Below are 17626 nucleotides of genomic sequence, written 5' to 3' on the forward strand. Positions count from 1 at the left end.
ACACATTGCAGTAGTGCAAGCGGGATGTAACCAGTGTGTGTATCACCGTATAATACTCAGTATAGTGGAAGTTAGTAGGCATAGAGAGACACTACATTGGGCTTGACTTAATCAATCAAGGAACCCATGGCTGTTTTGGCTTTGCAAGATCTGAGCAATTGATGACTGAGACTATTACCAGTCTTGCATTCATAGGATTACCATAAGTCAGGGCTGACTTGATGCCAAATAATATCAACTTGCTCACTTCCTTTGGGTCTAGGCTGTGGTACTTTTACAAAGTTCAGAAAGGAGTGTGTGAACCATGCATAGAATAGGTACAAGTTTCTCCACATAATGCTGATTCTATCAAAAAATAATAATGATACAAATTAAATTCACGATTACTACTCTACATATAACACTTATATGTTAAGAATCTGAGCTATGAATGGGTGGGAAACTATTTTATTATCATTATTATTAATATTGATTTCCTACCTTCTCCTCAAGGCAGGATATAACATGGTTAAAAATTGAAAAAAATAGATAAAACAATAAACCATTAAAACACATTTATTGAAGGACATAGACATAAGATTAAAACATATTAAAATCATTAATAAATGTTACTTTAAAATTCATAGTTTAAAATTGATTGGGTAGGCCTGTTTTAAATTCTAACAGCTTTATCTGTGCACTCCCTTCCAGCAGGTCATTCCACAGTCTATAGTCTATATAAGGAAGAACAGAATTCCTTGTATGTGATTGTACATAGATTCATGAACAAGACTTGGTGATTGTCAGTCATTCAGTTTGACTCTGACTTTATGAGTACTGTATTTGAGGAGACATGTTTCGTATATTTATGCAAAAGTTGCTCTGATCAATGGTTCTCCCTCTCCCATAAGTGTCATTGAAATGAAGGTCTTAGCTTGACAGTCAGAAATACTCTGTTGTTTTGCTTGATCTGTTCTCAGAAGGTGCCTTGGGTAATTTGCCTGAGAAGCGGCATGATAATTGAGCTTCTCAATAATGCTGAACTGGCAGGCTCTTTCTAATGGTCTGCTTTCATTATTTATGTGATTGTTAGCTGTGTGCAATCATAGGCCTGGAAAATAAAAATCTGCTACATATAAATATTTCTGATTTCACCCTGTCACTTCTCAGATAGTTTTTAAGTACTATCAAATTGTTCTCCCCTTTCGTATCGCAGACTCTTGTACCATATCACTAATGTATCTTGAAACCCATCTGAATTCGAAACATAAAAGCACCTCTACAGTAACAGAGTTTTATGTATGGTCCACTGGATGTGATCAGTGTATGCATTATTGAGAATATAGCATGGTTACTTAACTGCAAATGTATATTTTTTTCTTCCCATATGTCATATGTACTACAGCATTTGAGGATTTGTTTGTTTCCTATATTGGTAACCTATAGTCTTCCAAGCAGCATGACTAGTGGTTTGGGGTGAAGGAAACTGGGTCCAACAGCAGCTGGAAGGTCACAGATTTCCCAGTTCTGTTCTATATTCTGTGTTCATTTTTCTTTTTCTTTTATCTTTGTAGCAGCTAAATGTCTTTTTTGTAATACTTCTAGGGTATTCCTTAGAGGGTTTTAAGCAGGATGGTCATATGGAAGGAGTGCTTAGATTGTGTATTCTTGCATAGTAGGGAGTTGAATTGGATGGTCCTTGTGGTCTCTTCCAACTCTATGATTCTAGGATTGTGTGCTGTTTTATCATCTTGGTGTGTGAATTTAAAAAATCACCCTATACTTTGTCTTTCGAAACAGATGCTGTCTCCTAAAGTTTTTGATGTATTGTTGATAATTTTCACCTTTCTTTTAGTAAATTCCCAGAGCAGCAAAACTGAAAGGAGCCATATCAATAGAAAGCTGTTTAGGAACAGAAGTTACACAACAAAAGTTAAATAAACATTTTTTAAAAAATTATTTTAAAAATCCATAGGTGGGATCACCACAGGGAGGGTACTACTGAGCCATAGCACTACTACTAATATAGTTGCCCTGTCCTCACTTGCATAACAGTTTGGCACTGTGACATAAATACGAGGGTTGAATGAAAAGTAATGCCTCCATCTTTGTAACTCCTCAACAGATGGCAGTACTGGTATGCGGCAGGTACTGGCTTGTTCAGTAGACTCTCCTCTACAGTTCCATTTGGCGGGAAGCCTTAGCATTGAATGGTTGTGTTGTTAAAGTGTGAAGTATGGAATCCTGCGCAGACGGTTGGTCAATGTGACTTAAGCAACGTGCAGTCACTGAATTCTAGTCAGCAGAAGGTGTCACCCCAAAGGAGATTCATCAGAGAATGCAAGATGTTTATGGTGATTGTGTTGATGTGAGTCCTGTGCTTAAAGATGTTGAGGTGGGAATATCTAACTTGCATGACAAACAAAGAGTTGGACGTCCTGTGACAGCAACCACTGAGTTTCACAAGCAAAAGGTTGACAGATTGATTCAGGACGATCGTTGTATCACTCAGAGAGAAATTTCAAGCATAATCGGCATTTCACAAGAATGTGTGGGTCACATTATTGCTTTGCTTGGCTATCAGTAGATCTGTTCACAATGGGTACCCAGAATGCTGACGCCTGAAATGAAAATGTCAGAGACTGGATTTCAACACCTTATGGCTTCCTCGATACAGTCCAGATTTAGCACCATCTGACTTCCATCTGTTCCCGATAATGAAAGAAGATCTGCGGGGCCATCATTATGCTTCCGATGAAGATGTTGAGAGAACTATGAGACGCTGGTTGCGGAAACAGAGTGTCGACTTCTTCCGTGACGGCTTCAGAAAACTTGTTCATTGTTGGTGGAAATGTATCCAATTGTCTGATGATTATGTGGAAAAGTGAATAGTGGTAGTTAAAGAGCACATTCTAAGGATTATTTCTGAGCTTGATTTATTAAAATATTCCCACCCAAACCCAAGTAACAAAGGTAGAGGCATTACTTTTCATTCAACCCTCATAGAATCAAACAGCCTTCTTCACTTAACTTACAGCCTAGAAACATACATTCCTTGAGATAATCAGAATCAAAGCTGTGTCTGAAAAGTGTGTTGCTGCTGCTGGAAATCTTGCTGTTGTGTGCCTTCAAGTTGTTTCTGATTTTTGGTGATCCTAAGCTGAATCTCAGGGATTTCCTTAGCAAAATCTGGCTAGGGGTGTTCACCTTCTTTTAAGACAGAAAGTGCAACTTTCCAAAGCCACCTAATGGGTTTCCATAACTGAATAGGGAATCAGACCCTTGTCTCCAGGGCTGTTGTGTAAACACTCAAACTACTGTACCATACTGGAAATGAAACCTTTAGCATGATGGGGCCATTTCAAGGATGTTGTTTTTCAAAGCTGGATGTGAATTTTAGTCACTTCCATATTTTTTAATATGGAAGTACTAAAGTATGGAAGTACTTAAAACACATTTTTCTTAAAGGTATGTGTCCTCCATGTCCATCAGAGTTAACTTCTCCAGTCTTTTCTGATGGGCTTCACAGCTCTACTACTGAAGATTCTTTTAACTATGTCAGAGTGGAGAGAAAGAAGTGTAGAGTCTATCCTAACTTATCAGTCACAGATGATCTCTTGTAGCGGAACCTTTGTGCTACGGTCCTTGCGAGCGCAGTGGGAGGGATTGGAGACGGACAACTGGAGTATTTCCAAGAAAACAGTTTATTGGCAAGTGGCCACTAGGGTTCCCCCTCGCACAACACAGTGCTTTCCCAGGGAGAACCCCCAGCGGCGGGCTGAGTAAATATTTATACACATTACAGGGTTCGGGTTATGCCTGCCCACAAGCAAATTCATTGGCTTAGAGTTGTGACGCGGCTTGACTTGCATCCAATCAGCGCTGACCAGCGGCCCGGGCGCACTCTTTCTGTGCCGTGTTCACAATCACTCAGAGCGCCTGCGTGCGCACGCGCAGTTTGTTTATCTTTAGCTTTCATTTCTTCAGAAACACGTGATTTCCCAGAAACCACATGTTTCTGTGAGTTTATGCACCCGGGTCGCTAGCCGTCGCCATCTCTGCCCATATATGGCATTTCCTGGGGTTCTTTAACCTCCCGCCTCACTCTTTGTGAGATCCCAGTACTAATAGACATCTGCTTCAATCTTAATTTATACTTTGACTTGCAAGTCTTTTAAGTTGATCAAGTAATCAGATTATAGTGTCTGGCAAGTAATGTTAGAAAATGCTTCAAGTATGTATTTCAAGTAAACAATGTCCAGGGGAGAAGCTTACATGTTTTGCGTTGCATTTATTTGTTAAAATAAAGTGCTTTTCTCCTGTGTGTTTTCAACCATTCGGGTTTTAGAAAGCTTGGATAATGGTATAGGAAATCACAGTGTGACTGATGACAGTAAAATTATTTCTTTATGACTAGTCTTTCCTCCTTCTTTCTAGTAAAGATCCATAAGCATTCAACAGCGATTGACAACAGTACACAGGCACCAGCATGATTAAAATGATTTCTCCTGAAGGGAATGTATAAATTAAAAAATACTGTGCTTGAGTGGTAAGTTTTTATTTTTTAAACGTCTTCAAAATGTGGATTCACAATTTTAACTGCTTGGAAATTGCTTGCCTCACCTAAACCTTGTTTGTTTGACATTTGTTTAATTCGAACATGAATTCAAACTAAAATTATTTTATTGAGGAACAAAATCTCCATATGCATCTGATCAGAATATGAAACCACAGTTTTTGATAGAAAGCTAGTGTCTGCAGGTTGTCCACAGTACATATTAACAATGCTGGTTGATCTCATAGATAGGGGAAAAAATGAGCAACAGTTAGTCAAATATTTCTGTAACCTTAGTATTGCTTTATAGGTCCAGAATAGGTGTATTCAGCATTCATGCTACATATCTTTCCTAAAATACAAGAACTACATTAGCTTTCAGTCCTGAACTAATGCTAACTGCTTCAAGTTCAATGATAGGAGGTTTTGATGTTTGCAAAGAGATGCTTTCACATCCTCCTACATAATAATGTAAAAATTACACTATCATGAAAAGGAGCCCCCGGTGGAGTAGTGGGTTAAAGCCTTGTAACTTGAAGGTTGGGTTGCTGACCTGAAGGCTGCCAGGTTCGAATCCCACCTGGGGAGAGCGCGGTTGAGCTCCCTCTATCAGATCCAGCTCCATGCGGGGACATGAGAGAAGCCTCCCACAAGGATGGTAAAAACATCAAAAAACATCCGGGAGTCCCCTGGGCAATGTCCTTGCAGACGACCAGTTCTCTCATACCAGAAGCGACTCAGGTTGCTCCTGACACGGAAAAAAATGGGATTAATGATTTCTAAAACCATCTTTCAAGATCATTGGTCCTCCTAAGGTAAGAGGTGCATCCTTGATTATATTATATTCCTTCTGATCCCTCATTCGAAGTATTTCAGTTTAAATCTTAAAATGTGTCTCTCCTAGATTTTCCATATTGCTTTTACATGTTTTAAGTCCTACCTCTTTTGTTTAGCTATTTGAGTGATTTTCAGTATTTCTTAGTGACTAGAGTGGATATCAATATCCAGGATTGAAACTGAAACAACAACAATAATACATTTTATTTGTTGCTCACCTCTGCAACAAGGGCTGGTTTCTTGGTCAGTTCCTAATCTGTACCCATTGAGCCTTTTTCTAGTCCAGTTAAAGAAGCTATAATGGGTGAGTTCCCCTAGGCTTTGGTGCCCCAGTAAAGAAGAAATTAACCTTACAAGAAAAAGAGTGAGGTTTTAATTATCCTGTACTCTGTCAATTACTCCCACAAGTGCATTTTTCTAGTTATCATGTGAGGCTGTACTGAATGTGAAACCAATGGTACTTCATTCTCCTTGAAGCATCTATTGCTCATTTTCTTGTTTACAGAATCAGCCTAACAGTGCAAGCCTAAGACTGTCTCACCAGAAATACAGTAGAGTCTCACTTATCCAAGCCTCGCTTATCCAAGCCTCTGGATTATCCAAGTAATTTTTGTAGTCAATGTTTTCAATATATTGTGATATTTTTGTGCTAAATTTGTAAACACAGTAATTACAACATAACATTACTGTGTATTGAACTACATTTTCTGTCAAATTTGTTGTATAACATGATTTGGTGCTCAATTTGTAAAATCATAACCTAATTTGATGTTTAATAGGCTTTTCCTTAACCCCTCCTTATTATCCAAGATATTCGCTTATCCAAGCTTCTGCCGGCCCGTTTAGCTTGGATAAGTGAGACTACTGTAATAATCACTGAGTTATTTATTGGATTATTCTAGATACACTTGCACAGAATTGTAGCCTGAGGGTAGTTCTCTCAAGATCCCATTATCTAGAGTAGTGGCAAAAATACTGTTTTTACATGAAAGTTCAGCAATATCCAGGTTCACTTGAATAGACTGATTTCCTTGTGCTACACCAGAACACTGGGAAAAGACCAAGTCATTGGGCATGTTTATCAGCTGATTTTTCTTGGCTTTAAGTATTCATCCTATTTTGATTTATTTGGATGAAGTGTGTTCCTCGTCTCTCTAAGTTGTATCAGTTGTTGTTGTGTGCCAGGGTTCTCCTGGTATCAAGAGCTTAGGTTTATTAAATAAACCAAGGTGAGTCAAGACCTTATTTACTTATAAAGAAAACTAAAGACTTGTGTCTTTCAAAGGTATGGCCAAAATAACAGAATTGCAGCACACATCTGGAGTAATGATGAACACAACCAAGGTCAACAGTCTAGTTAATGCAAACAAGCCAAGTACTACTTTGCCAGTTCAGGAGCAAGAATAAAGAATAGCCAAAGTTACAGTCCATTAGTCAGATACCAGGAGTTCACTTATCAGAGTTCTTGGAATAACGTACAAACCGAAGTCAGTTTTGAAGTCAAGCCAGATAGTCGGGGTCACATTGAAGTCAGAGTCCATAAATCAAATCCAGAAAGCTAGTCCACAATTCAGAGTTAAGGTTTCGGGATACAGTTCTGGAGAACAGGGATTACAAGATCAAGGTCATTGTCCAGAATTCTAACACAAGGGCAGCAGAGCCAAGATCCAGGACAAGAGTACCAAGGTATGACATTATCTGCTACCAAAGAGCTATCACTTCCAAACCTCTTTTTATCAAGAGATCTCATCTGCTGCTCATTTCAACAAGCCTTCACAGATAATCCCAGAAGCCTGCAATGCTTTCCTTAGGGGGAAAATCAGATTAACCTCATCTAAGCTTGCTGCAACACTGGGCCCTTCCAGACAGGCCTTATATCCCAGGATCTGATCCCAGATTTTCTGTTTTAACCTGGGTTATATGAGTCCACACTGCCAGGTAATCTGAAATAAACAGAAAACCTGAGATCAGATCCTGGGATATAGAGCCTGTCTGGAAGAGCCCATTGAGAAGAGTCCTCCTCTGCTGGAGACCTTTCTCCAGCAGCAACCGAGCCAGGCCAGACAAACTGCTGACCATGACAGTTGCGTCGTTTTGAATTAATATTGACTTTAGATACTTATTTTAATAACTGATTTTTGAAAAACATGCCTGGATCTTTTTTACAGGTACATTTCATAAAAGAAGATGGCTTATGTTAGTCCAAAGGAAATTGCACTAATTGTTGGAGTAGTTGCGGCATGTTATTGGAACAGTCTCTTTTGTGGCTTTGTCTTTGACGATGTATCAGCCATTTTGGACAACAAAGACTTGCATCCTTCTACCCCTTTAAAAAATCTTTTTCTGAATGATTTCTGGGGCACTCCTATGTCTGAGGTAACAGATGTATCTCTTATGTAAAAAAGTAATGTTTTAAGAATATTGCTAAGCCACTACATAAGATGAGCATGCTTGTTTGAAACTTACTAGCAAATCATACTGTCTTCTTTAAAAACCCTAATGCTTGAGTATTGTTCTTTGCATCAATTTAATTTGATAGTATTTCTTTTTTTTCCTGTTACAAATCTCAAACTAGAATACAGGAATATATGATGTTATTCAAGCAAGAGTACTAGGAATTGGGAAACAATTGGTTTCTATGCACCATGCCCAATTTTTGCATATCAGAAAATTTGGCAGTGAAAAGATAGTCAGAATACAGAATTTAGAATATGCTCATAGCATAGATGGGAGGTTTTATAGATTTTAATGAACTTTTCAGGAAAAAGAATTATAGTGAAGTCATCTAAGCCTCAGAAAGACATAAAGGAGCTCTTCAGTTTTATCTCAGATTGTTTGTGACTGTCAGAAAGTCTCATCATGTTCGGCTTGAAGGTAAACTAGGCATTTTTAACATGAGGCTCTGCAGCACCTAGTGGACTCGAGTGCCTGTCATAGTTCAATAGGACTCCGTCTAACACCTAAACAGTGGTGGTGAACCTATGGTACGCCTCCCCCCTCCATCCTGCCCCCCACATCACCATCCTGCTTGCCCGCCCTGCTCGCTTGCCTCCCGTTCCCCCCCCCCCTCTCTCACCACCCACTGAATGTCCTCCCCCTTCGATCGATTGGGCATTCGATCTTTAAGAGATTTGCCATCACTGATCTAGAGAGTTTCAAATATTTTGAAGTGCATATAGATTTCAGGACAGGAGGTTTATATTGCCCAGGGGAGGAGCTTAACAAAGGATTAAAACTCTTGTAGTGGTGAAGTGATAGGCAAATCAGTGATGTTGTTGGATCTCCTGGCTGCCTGAGGTTTGGAGCTTATCACTGGTGATTTGATGAAGAGGTCAGATCTTCCAGATGTCTGAAGTATCTGTTTTCACCTAAAGAAGAAAATTAAATATTAAGAATCAATTATCCATAATTCCAAAATACTCCAGAAGCCAAAATTGTCCATATGGGTGACTGAGATTGTGACATCTTTGCCTTCTGATGATTCTGTTTAAATAAATGGTATAAAATATTTTATATAAAATTTCCTTCTGATATGGGTTTATGAAGCACAAATAAAACTTGTGTTTATACTTGGGTCCCAAGTATCTCATATAGGGTGATTAACCTGTATTTGTAAACATATGAGAGTTACTTTCTGGTTTTTATTATTTTTGAATGAGTTATTTTTTTAAGCAGTGATACATTTATTCAATGTCTGCATTCAGGTCTCTGTGTTCTATCTTTTAGGAGAGAAGTCATAAGTCCTATCGGCCGCTCACAGTCCTCACATTCCGATTGAACTATTTGTTTAGTGAACTGAATGCTGTTTCTTATCACTTCCTGAATGTCATATTCCATGCCATTGTTTGCATAGTTTTCCTCAAGGTCTGTAAGCTGTTCTTGGACAATAGGAGCAGTTTGGTTGCATCTTTATTATTTGCTGTACATCCAATACATACGGAAGCAGTAAGTAAGCTTGAAATGGTTCTGAGCTTTTGCTAAGAATAGAGATAGATGGATAGATATAGCCTTTAGTGAAACAAAACAATCAGGATTTTGGAAGGCTGGAAGTAGACTAAAATGTATATTTTATTCTGTTTGAGGAGGCACTGAATAAATTGTAGCAATAAAAGGGTATGCATGATCATTCTGGAATCATATTTTGAGTACAAATCCATCCTTTAGCCAACAGTATGTCACAATTGTAGTATACAACTTCATGGAATGTGTAACTGTTCAGATGTGAGACTGCATCCCCTATCATTCTTAACTAGAGCAGCCATTGGATATAATTGATAGTTGTTGCAATCCAATAACAGTTGGGGAACCATTTGTTCCTTATTTCTGACCTATATGAAATTTTATTTACAATTTTTGCTCTCTTGAGATAAAAAACCATTCTTTTCTCTGAGTGAAGAGGCGAACGACCTTCTGGATATTTGCCCCCTGAGGTGGTGCTGGTTATTTCCCTTCTCTGTGAAATGACCCTTGATATATCTACCTGCCTAGGACATCTACGTGAAGTTGACTTATACATGTTAAGTAACCAGACAATGCAATTTTAGAGCCAAACTTTGACAGCAGACAATTTTTCCAGCCGGTAGCCCGGTAGTGGCCATTTGGCATGAGCTGATGTTGCTAAAGACATTTGAAAGATAGATATGTGTAGAGGTTGGTATTTAAATTGTTGGTCCAGGAAAAATGCATAATGACACCTTTCTCCCACCAAGGCCTTTAAATACAGTATACCCAGAGCAATAAATTTATCTTTTCACAGAGAGTACGATGGGCAATTATTGAACTATTTTCTGTTGCCTGTATGAAAGCTATTCTTCACATTGAAGGAAAGTCCCTATTGTTACCCTTCCCCCGTTGTCAAATTTCCATAAAACTAAATTGATACAACTACAGTAATCTGGAAAATGTGTTTTTCAGACTTTCTGTGTATGTATAGTTGTACGTAAAATTAGAACTGTAAGTTTGAGATGTCTGTCAGGCATATGTAAAAGATGGAAAATCTACATCAGACATCCTTGTTGCCATTCCCACAGATAATGAAACAAACTACCTATTGGCATTTAAAGGATTTTTTCTCATTCATTGTGGGAAATGCAGCTGGAATAATTACCAATAGTTCTGCTGTCTGTTTAGTTTGTGTAGGTTACATGCAGGATGACCTAGATTCATATCTTATGATGCTACTCTTTTCCTCCCATTCCCATTTTTGTTATGGAATAAATAGAAGCTCACGGCAAAGTATATGTTTCATCTGCAGAGGTTCTGGTTTTGACTGATTTGACTTTTTTATTACGCTGCTTAGCATCTAACATCAGAAGTTTTCTGGAATTTTCTGAAACCCATTTGCTTCTTGAGCTTTTTAAAGATATATCCTTTGCCTATTTCAGTATCTTCCCAATTCTAGATTTTGTGTTATGCATTCCGTCATGTAAAATCGGTGTATTGCAATAAAATTTTAATTCATACCTCCCATGTGAGTGGAATTTTGCATTCACAGAATTAGGTTATGCCTGCAGATTACACAAATGTGTGTACCATAGAGTCACAATAAAACAGACGTTATCCGTAGTAACTGAACTGTACCCATCCAATCAATAGAATGTACATAGGCGTTGACTTAGAAATTTGCATTGGTTCAATCAATTTTTAGTTGGGACAAACAGTTGGATTTAGGCCATTATTCAGATTTATAAGAACAAACACAAAAGTTTATCCATGAATTTAAAGCAAAAGGTTGGGATATAGTTACTCTGTGACTGAAATGAATAAAAATAAAATTTTCTACTGTTTGTCTCAAGCCACTTAACTGTTTCCACACAGGTCAGTTGAGTGAAAATATCCTAGAAGAGAATTATGTTACCCTCCAAGGGTTGTCAGACTGTCTCAGTAATGCTTTTATGATTCTGCAATAGTTGTTGGGCCACATAATTTGCATCTTTGTTCTAGTTCATTCTCTGACACATACATGAGTATTGGAAGAGCTATGGCTTGTTGAGAGAGCGCGTATTTTGCATTTAGAAGGTCCATTCAGGACTTTAAAAGGATTCAGCCTGAAATCCTAGAGATTTCAACATACTAACATTATTGCTAGGCTAGATAGTCTGATTTTGTATTATCTTTCCACATTTTTGAGGCAACTATTTCTCCTCCCATTTTTCAGTCTCTATATATGCTATGTGTTTTTCTCAAAAGCATGAGTACAGTGCCCAGTGATCTGTCAGTATAATTCATAATCAGCATATGGGTACTTCTTGGTATTAACCACATGAGGGCAGTGGAACACAGTCTTTGGCATATCAAAGCAGTAGAAGATTTCATTCACTTTGACTTTATTTTTGATTGTTGGTTGTTTATAGGTAGTGCTTTTTCATATATGCAATTATGGTTTTCAAAGCTAGCCTCCTTGCCTAGTGGTTTGAGCATTGGACTTTGACCCTGAAAATCAGGGTCAGAATTCCCACTTGGCTGTAGAAACCCACCTAGAGCAAGTTGCTCTCTCTCAGAGAAAGGCAAAGGCAACCGCCTCTGAACAAATCTTGCCAAGAAAACCTCACAATAGCTTTTCCTTAGGATGTTACATGTCAAAAATGACTTGAAGGCACACAAAAACAAGCATTCATTGGTATACCTATCCAGAAGGAATACACTGCTTTGTGTTACTCTCATGCATCATTATCTCTTATTGAAATAATTAACTCTCTTTTTCTCCCCTTCTTTGTAGGTAACTGGTGTGGTAGGCAGAGCTGAGCTTCTCTCTTCTATTTTCTTTCTTGCTGCGTTTTTGTCATATACCAGATCTCGTGGGCCAGAAAACACTATAGGTAAATGCTTGCTAACAGTTTTAAGAATGTATTCCATCATACTTGTTTTAAAAATTAACAGCTTGTAAGTATAATTTACATGTATGTATTTAAGAAAGCAAGGATATTTAGTCAGTAAATAGTATTATATTAAAGCCTCAACAATTTTATGTTGATCTATACTGAACTTTCCCTCTCATTAAATATGTTGGTGGTCATTTTCCTGTTATGGGAGGCATTCCTATTTATAGTTACCAGTTCATGTTTGTGGTGAGGAAAGGTCATACCCCAAAGTGGCATGGAGTTTCAGTCTTAATTTCATTTTGCCAAACTTGTTTCTCTCCTTCCCTTTCTTTTCTTTTTTTCCATGCATTGGATTGCCAGAGAATGGATAGAATACTCTTGCCAGAGATCTGGTACGATCCACATACAGAGAAACTTTGAAATTAGCAATTAGGTTGAGAGCCACCTTAGTTCTACAGCTGAAGGCAGCCTCCCCTTGTAAATTTGTTCAAAATGCAGTCTTCCACTTCTGTTCATTTATTTATTGAACACCTAAACTCTATTAGCAAAAGTGAAAAGTATTAAATATACAGCAACAAAGTACAACACCTTGGAAATGTGTAGTAATATATCGGAATGTTATACACTTCTTAAACTGATAGGTTCACTTTAGGTCCCATAGACCAGAGGCACAACAACAAGAAATTATTGTTAAGACATGTAAATAAGAAGTGATTGATTCTGTGCTAGAGCAAAATTTTGCTCTGTCTCATGATAAACACTAATGGTTTGCATGTGAGCTACTCACAGAATAACTGAGTTTGCACAGGTACAATGTTCTATCTGAATAAACCAAAGTGTATGATCAGTATTATTTTTTAACAAATGATCTAAATCATAAAGGAGCCTACTGAGAAATGCCTGTTGTTTATTAAATATTGTTTTACCAAAGAGTAGGTCCTAGGATGTTTTTGTCAAGTGTGTAGTTGTTGGCATGTCATCTTTGATGTTCTTTTAAACATTTATTTCTAAAACTTTTTATCTGAGTGACATATAAGAAGATGTCTTGCTTTGCTTTACAATTCCACAGTTTTATCTTTGTGTCATTGACTGCATTTGGATGTCATGACAATCCATAGTTTTTTTTTATTGCAATTAAGATAAACCTAGAAACATGGACATTTTAATAACCTGCCTCCCCCTTCTTTGGTGTAGTCATGAAGAAGTGCTCAAATACTCTCACTTCCATTTTTTTTATTCATGCCATCCCAACCCAATAAACTGTGTTTAATCCTAACTGCAGCGTGTTTGAAATGTGTGAACATCAATCTGTGAAGTGTGACATTACTTGTTTCAGCTAATAGTTAACATTAACCATAAGTTTAGGCTTCAGATGCTGTGGTAAACTGCCAATCAAAAAAGGAGCCAGAAAAACTTGTAGGTCTTTTGGAAAAGGAAAAGGGAAAACCTGAGTTGGCAAACATCATTCTCTTCATTACACCCAGATTTGTTGTAATGTACAAATGTAGCCATCCAGAGGTTACATTTTTCTGAATGCATACTTGCAACTACAGATACAATTGACCTAACTGGCAAAACAGGGCTATCCTCTGTGTACTGTTTATGGAGATACTAGGAAACTAGCTATAATTCCCAGTTTATAAACGATTTTAATCTGGCCTTTGGCATTTAGATTATGTTTTTGTTTTTGGGTAGACTAACCATTTGTCTCTCTTATATTGTAGTGTGGACTCCTATTGCACTGACTGTGTTTCTAGTTGCTGTTGCTACATTATGTAAGGAACAAGGAATAACAGTGGTGGGAATATGTTGTGTCTATGAAGTATTTATAGCACAAGGGGTAAGAAACTTGTGTAATCCTATTCTAAGTTTAAGATTATACCATGAATTGTAAGGCATATTTTGCTGCGTGATTCAATCATCGTTTTCCCCTTGGGAACATTTGATTATGTTGGTGAAAGCACACTAGATTCATGTGTGCCCTTTTATGTTGTTCTAGAAGGGCGGCTAACCAACCATTCATTCCATGTTCATAGAGTATAGGACTGAAAATGACTTCTCAGTCAATTTGTCTACCTCTCTATGCCAAAACAGATGAAATAGACAAACATTCTTCACTGTTTGGATCTCATTGTGCAATGCCACAAATGCTGAGGCATATACCAGATATAACATGCCATAGGACAGTGATTTCCTGGCCAGGAACCACAGTGATACAGTGCCAGATGGCCATTGAAATCACCCCAAGAATAATAAAAGAGAAACTGAAGGCCTTTTCAAGGTCAATGGCCAGCCTGTGTGGCAACCTAAAATTCAGTTCCTAGTGCTGTCTTAACAAACAAATGTTTTGATGGCATACAGCACTCCCATTTCCAAACTACAACCATTATTTCCCTTCCATGCTACTTCTGGTATAACTACATTAGAGTGCACAAGCAATTTGGATGTGTCTTGCCTGATAGCTAAGTCTGTTAAGTTGATGGAGCTGTTAACAATGAACAAGCAAATTGCAATAATGTTCCACAGTTCAAGTATATTTTATGAATCACTTGGTTGCCAAATATGATTTTTATAAGGCTTTAGCCCAGATGTACATTTTTGAGACTTTTATTCTTTCAAGACTCACTGAATCTGCATATTTTATGCTGCTTCTTGTTTGTTTCATGTGATGTTGCCTTTTTCTGTACATTAGTAAAAGGCAGCTTCTGTATTTTGGACACTGCAAAACTAAAAAGTGGACAATAAGTTTTAATTAGTGATAGAGAGAGAGTCTTTTAGTGCATAGCCTGTAGTTGTTGGTACATGGGGCAGATGATACGCTTTGTTTGAAAACTATAAACTTGTTTCTTTTTTCAGTATACCTTGCCCATTCTTTGGGACACAGTGTTACAGATTCTACGAGGCAAAGGCAGCATCCCCTATTGTATGCTCCAGATGCTTTTGAAACTCATAGTTCTAATGTTCAGTACACTACTGCTTGTTGTGATCAGAGTCCAGGTCATTCAGTCACAGCTGCCAGTGTTTACAAGGTAAAATCCAATATTCGTTATATTCTTCTGAAATGGTAGACTTTAGTTATAAGTTATGATTTTAAAAGAACTGAATTTATTATAAGGCAGATATTCTGTCTATTTGTATTTAAAAATAATTCTCTAAAAACAAAATATATTAAAAGAATTTAACTTTCTTTTTAAAATGGCAAAGATGCTATAATATCTGCTTAGTTAGCACAAAACAGAAGCAACCAAGAACTATGGCATATTTAAGCAACAATTTATGACAAACGTGAGGTTGAAAAAATAAAATTAATTTCATAAGCGAGTGTTTTCATATGCTATCAAGTTTTTCAAAAAAAACACCATACCATATGATTTTGATGTTCTTGATGGCAGACTAATATAATTAAAATGTTCTGCTGACACATACTTAAAACGAGGTTTTCTGATTTATTCATACTATTGACACAGTTGACTTTTCCAGTCTTACCCTTTTATGAAAGAACTACTGCTGTTCATGAAAGGGAGAAAGATCATACAGACGATACTGCTGGAGAAATGAGAGGGATGAAGTTATTTTCCCCAATTCCCCATCCCTTTTAATGACCTACATAATTTCTGACATTGTTATAGATTGTCTTATGACTTTCTGGAACAGCTTTTCCATGAGGGAGGAGATGGGCGTTATGCTCAAGATGATAAAAAAGAAAGCAACATGCAAATTCTGCTTTGATCTCTTAGGCAAAATGTATTCATTTAGCATGGTAGAGTTAGAGAAACCCCTGTTCAGTCTTTTCTGTTTAGTCCAATCTTTATGTGGCAAAGTCCTGTGCAATAAAAGTTAGTCCTCCATGAAAGGAAGACATTTTTCCATTGATAGGGGAACATTTTGCTGGACAAAAGGGAAAGCCTAGCAGTTTCTTATAAATTTGTGTGTAGGAGAGAGGTGAATATTATATCTCCCTCTTTTTCTGTTTTTTTTTAACTTACTGTCCACATAGCTCTGAATGTAACACAAAGAGTTAGGAAATACATTTTTTCTTTACATTGATGTAGAAATTACTATTAGCCAAGCATGGTTAAAATTAAAATTGTCCTTTTTTTCAATTAAGGTTTGATAATCCAGCTGCTGTGAGTCCATTTCCTACAAGGCAGCTCACTTTCAACTACCTCCTCCCTGTAAATGCATGGTTGCTTCTAAATCCTTCTGAACTGTGTTGCGATTGGACAATGGGCACCATTCCATTGGTGGAGTCCCTTCTAGATATGAGAAATCTTGCCACCATGACTTTCTTCTGCTTCTTGGGAACTTTGCTTGTCTTTAGTCTTCGATATCCGGGGGATTCTTCGAAGACTGTTTTGATGGTAAGTGATATCTTACTGTTATCGCTGAATTATTAGAACAAAATCCATAAGAACATTTCAGATCAGAAAATCATCTTGATAACCCTTTTCTGGTGCCATCATCTTTTGCTGAATCTGGTCTTCTCTCACTCATCTTCATGCTGCCACTTTAGGGGGAAGAAACCATTCCAGTTATAACAGAATTCATTTTGCAAGCCCTTTCACATTTGTAAGAATCTGATTTTAAAATGCTCTTTAGATATATTACCAGACATACCAAAGTGCCCCGGGTGCCAGAAAATGGAGATGAATATATTGAAAAAAAATTCTTGAAGTGCTGCATAAAGTGATTAAAAGAGGGAAATGCAATTCTCTCCTTTTTATCATTTGTGAATGGGCTCCATACATGTATGCCGTCACTGATTGCTTCAACTTCTTTATCATAATTGATTCCAGCTACGCATATGCCCTTGCACTTCAGCACCTTTGCTAGGGAACACAAAATATTCCTTTCTGCTAAATCAGATCTTCCTAGGTGATGTGTGTTCCCACAAACAGTGTTCTTTAGAGTCTCAAGCAGAAGTGCCATTCATATCACCTGCTTCCTGAGTCTTAAACTAACAGGAGTTGGTGAGAATTGCATCTGTAGTGTTCTATAACAAAGCACCGATGGTCTGTCAGCTGATTGTATTTGGAAGAGAAATCATTGAGTGGGCTTCGATGTATATAAGACTTGGGTCCCCATTTAGTATCTTCTTTGACTACATTAGTTCTGAGTAGAGCTTGGAAACATTTCTTTTTGAATCACTACTCCCATAATTCAACAGCCAGCAGGCCTCCATTTAAGGGGCTGAAGAATTCTGGAAGTTGTCCAAAAAAATGAATCTTTCCAAATGCTGACTCTGATACTCATGGTTGTCCAGTGTTATCTCTGTGTGGGGAAGCATGTAACTTTCTTCAGGGTTTTTTAAATCACCACTTCCATTAGAAGTTAACTTTGCTTTATGTCCTTGAACACTCAAAAAATGTCATGGGTTAGCCATGAAATAGTAACATTGTACCTCTGTCGTTAAGATTGTGTGCAGTACATTGCA

General features: G+C 37.6%; 1 protein-coding gene across 2 annotated transcripts in view; it reads left to right on the forward strand.

Moving 5' to 3' along the window:
* tmtc3 (transmembrane O-mannosyltransferase targeting cadherins 3) overlaps positions 1-17626 on the forward strand; it is a 48426-nt gene that overhangs the window by 2227 nt on the left and 28573 nt on the right. For both annotated transcript variants that reach the window (XM_003221119.4, XM_008110891.3), the window contains exons 2-8: positions 4417-4528; positions 7540-7747; positions 9098-9316; positions 12090-12189; positions 13917-14032; positions 15049-15221; positions 16301-16553. In XM_003221119.4, the coding sequence (XP_003221167.1) occupies positions 7559-7747; positions 9098-9316; positions 12090-12189; positions 13917-14032; positions 15049-15221; positions 16301-16553 (1050 nt within the window). In that variant the 5' untranslated portion in view covers positions 4417-4528; positions 7540-7558. The remainder of the gene's footprint in view (positions 1-4416; positions 4529-7539; positions 7748-9097; positions 9317-12089; positions 12190-13916; positions 14033-15048; positions 15222-16300; positions 16554-17626) is intronic.

The sequence above is a fragment of the Anolis carolinensis genome, chromosome 5 (assembly GCF_035594765.1).
Source record: "Anolis carolinensis isolate JA03-04 chromosome 5, rAnoCar3.1.pri, whole genome shotgun sequence".
Classification (NCBI taxonomy): Eukaryota; Metazoa; Chordata; class Lepidosauria; order Squamata; family Dactyloidae; genus Anolis; species Anolis carolinensis.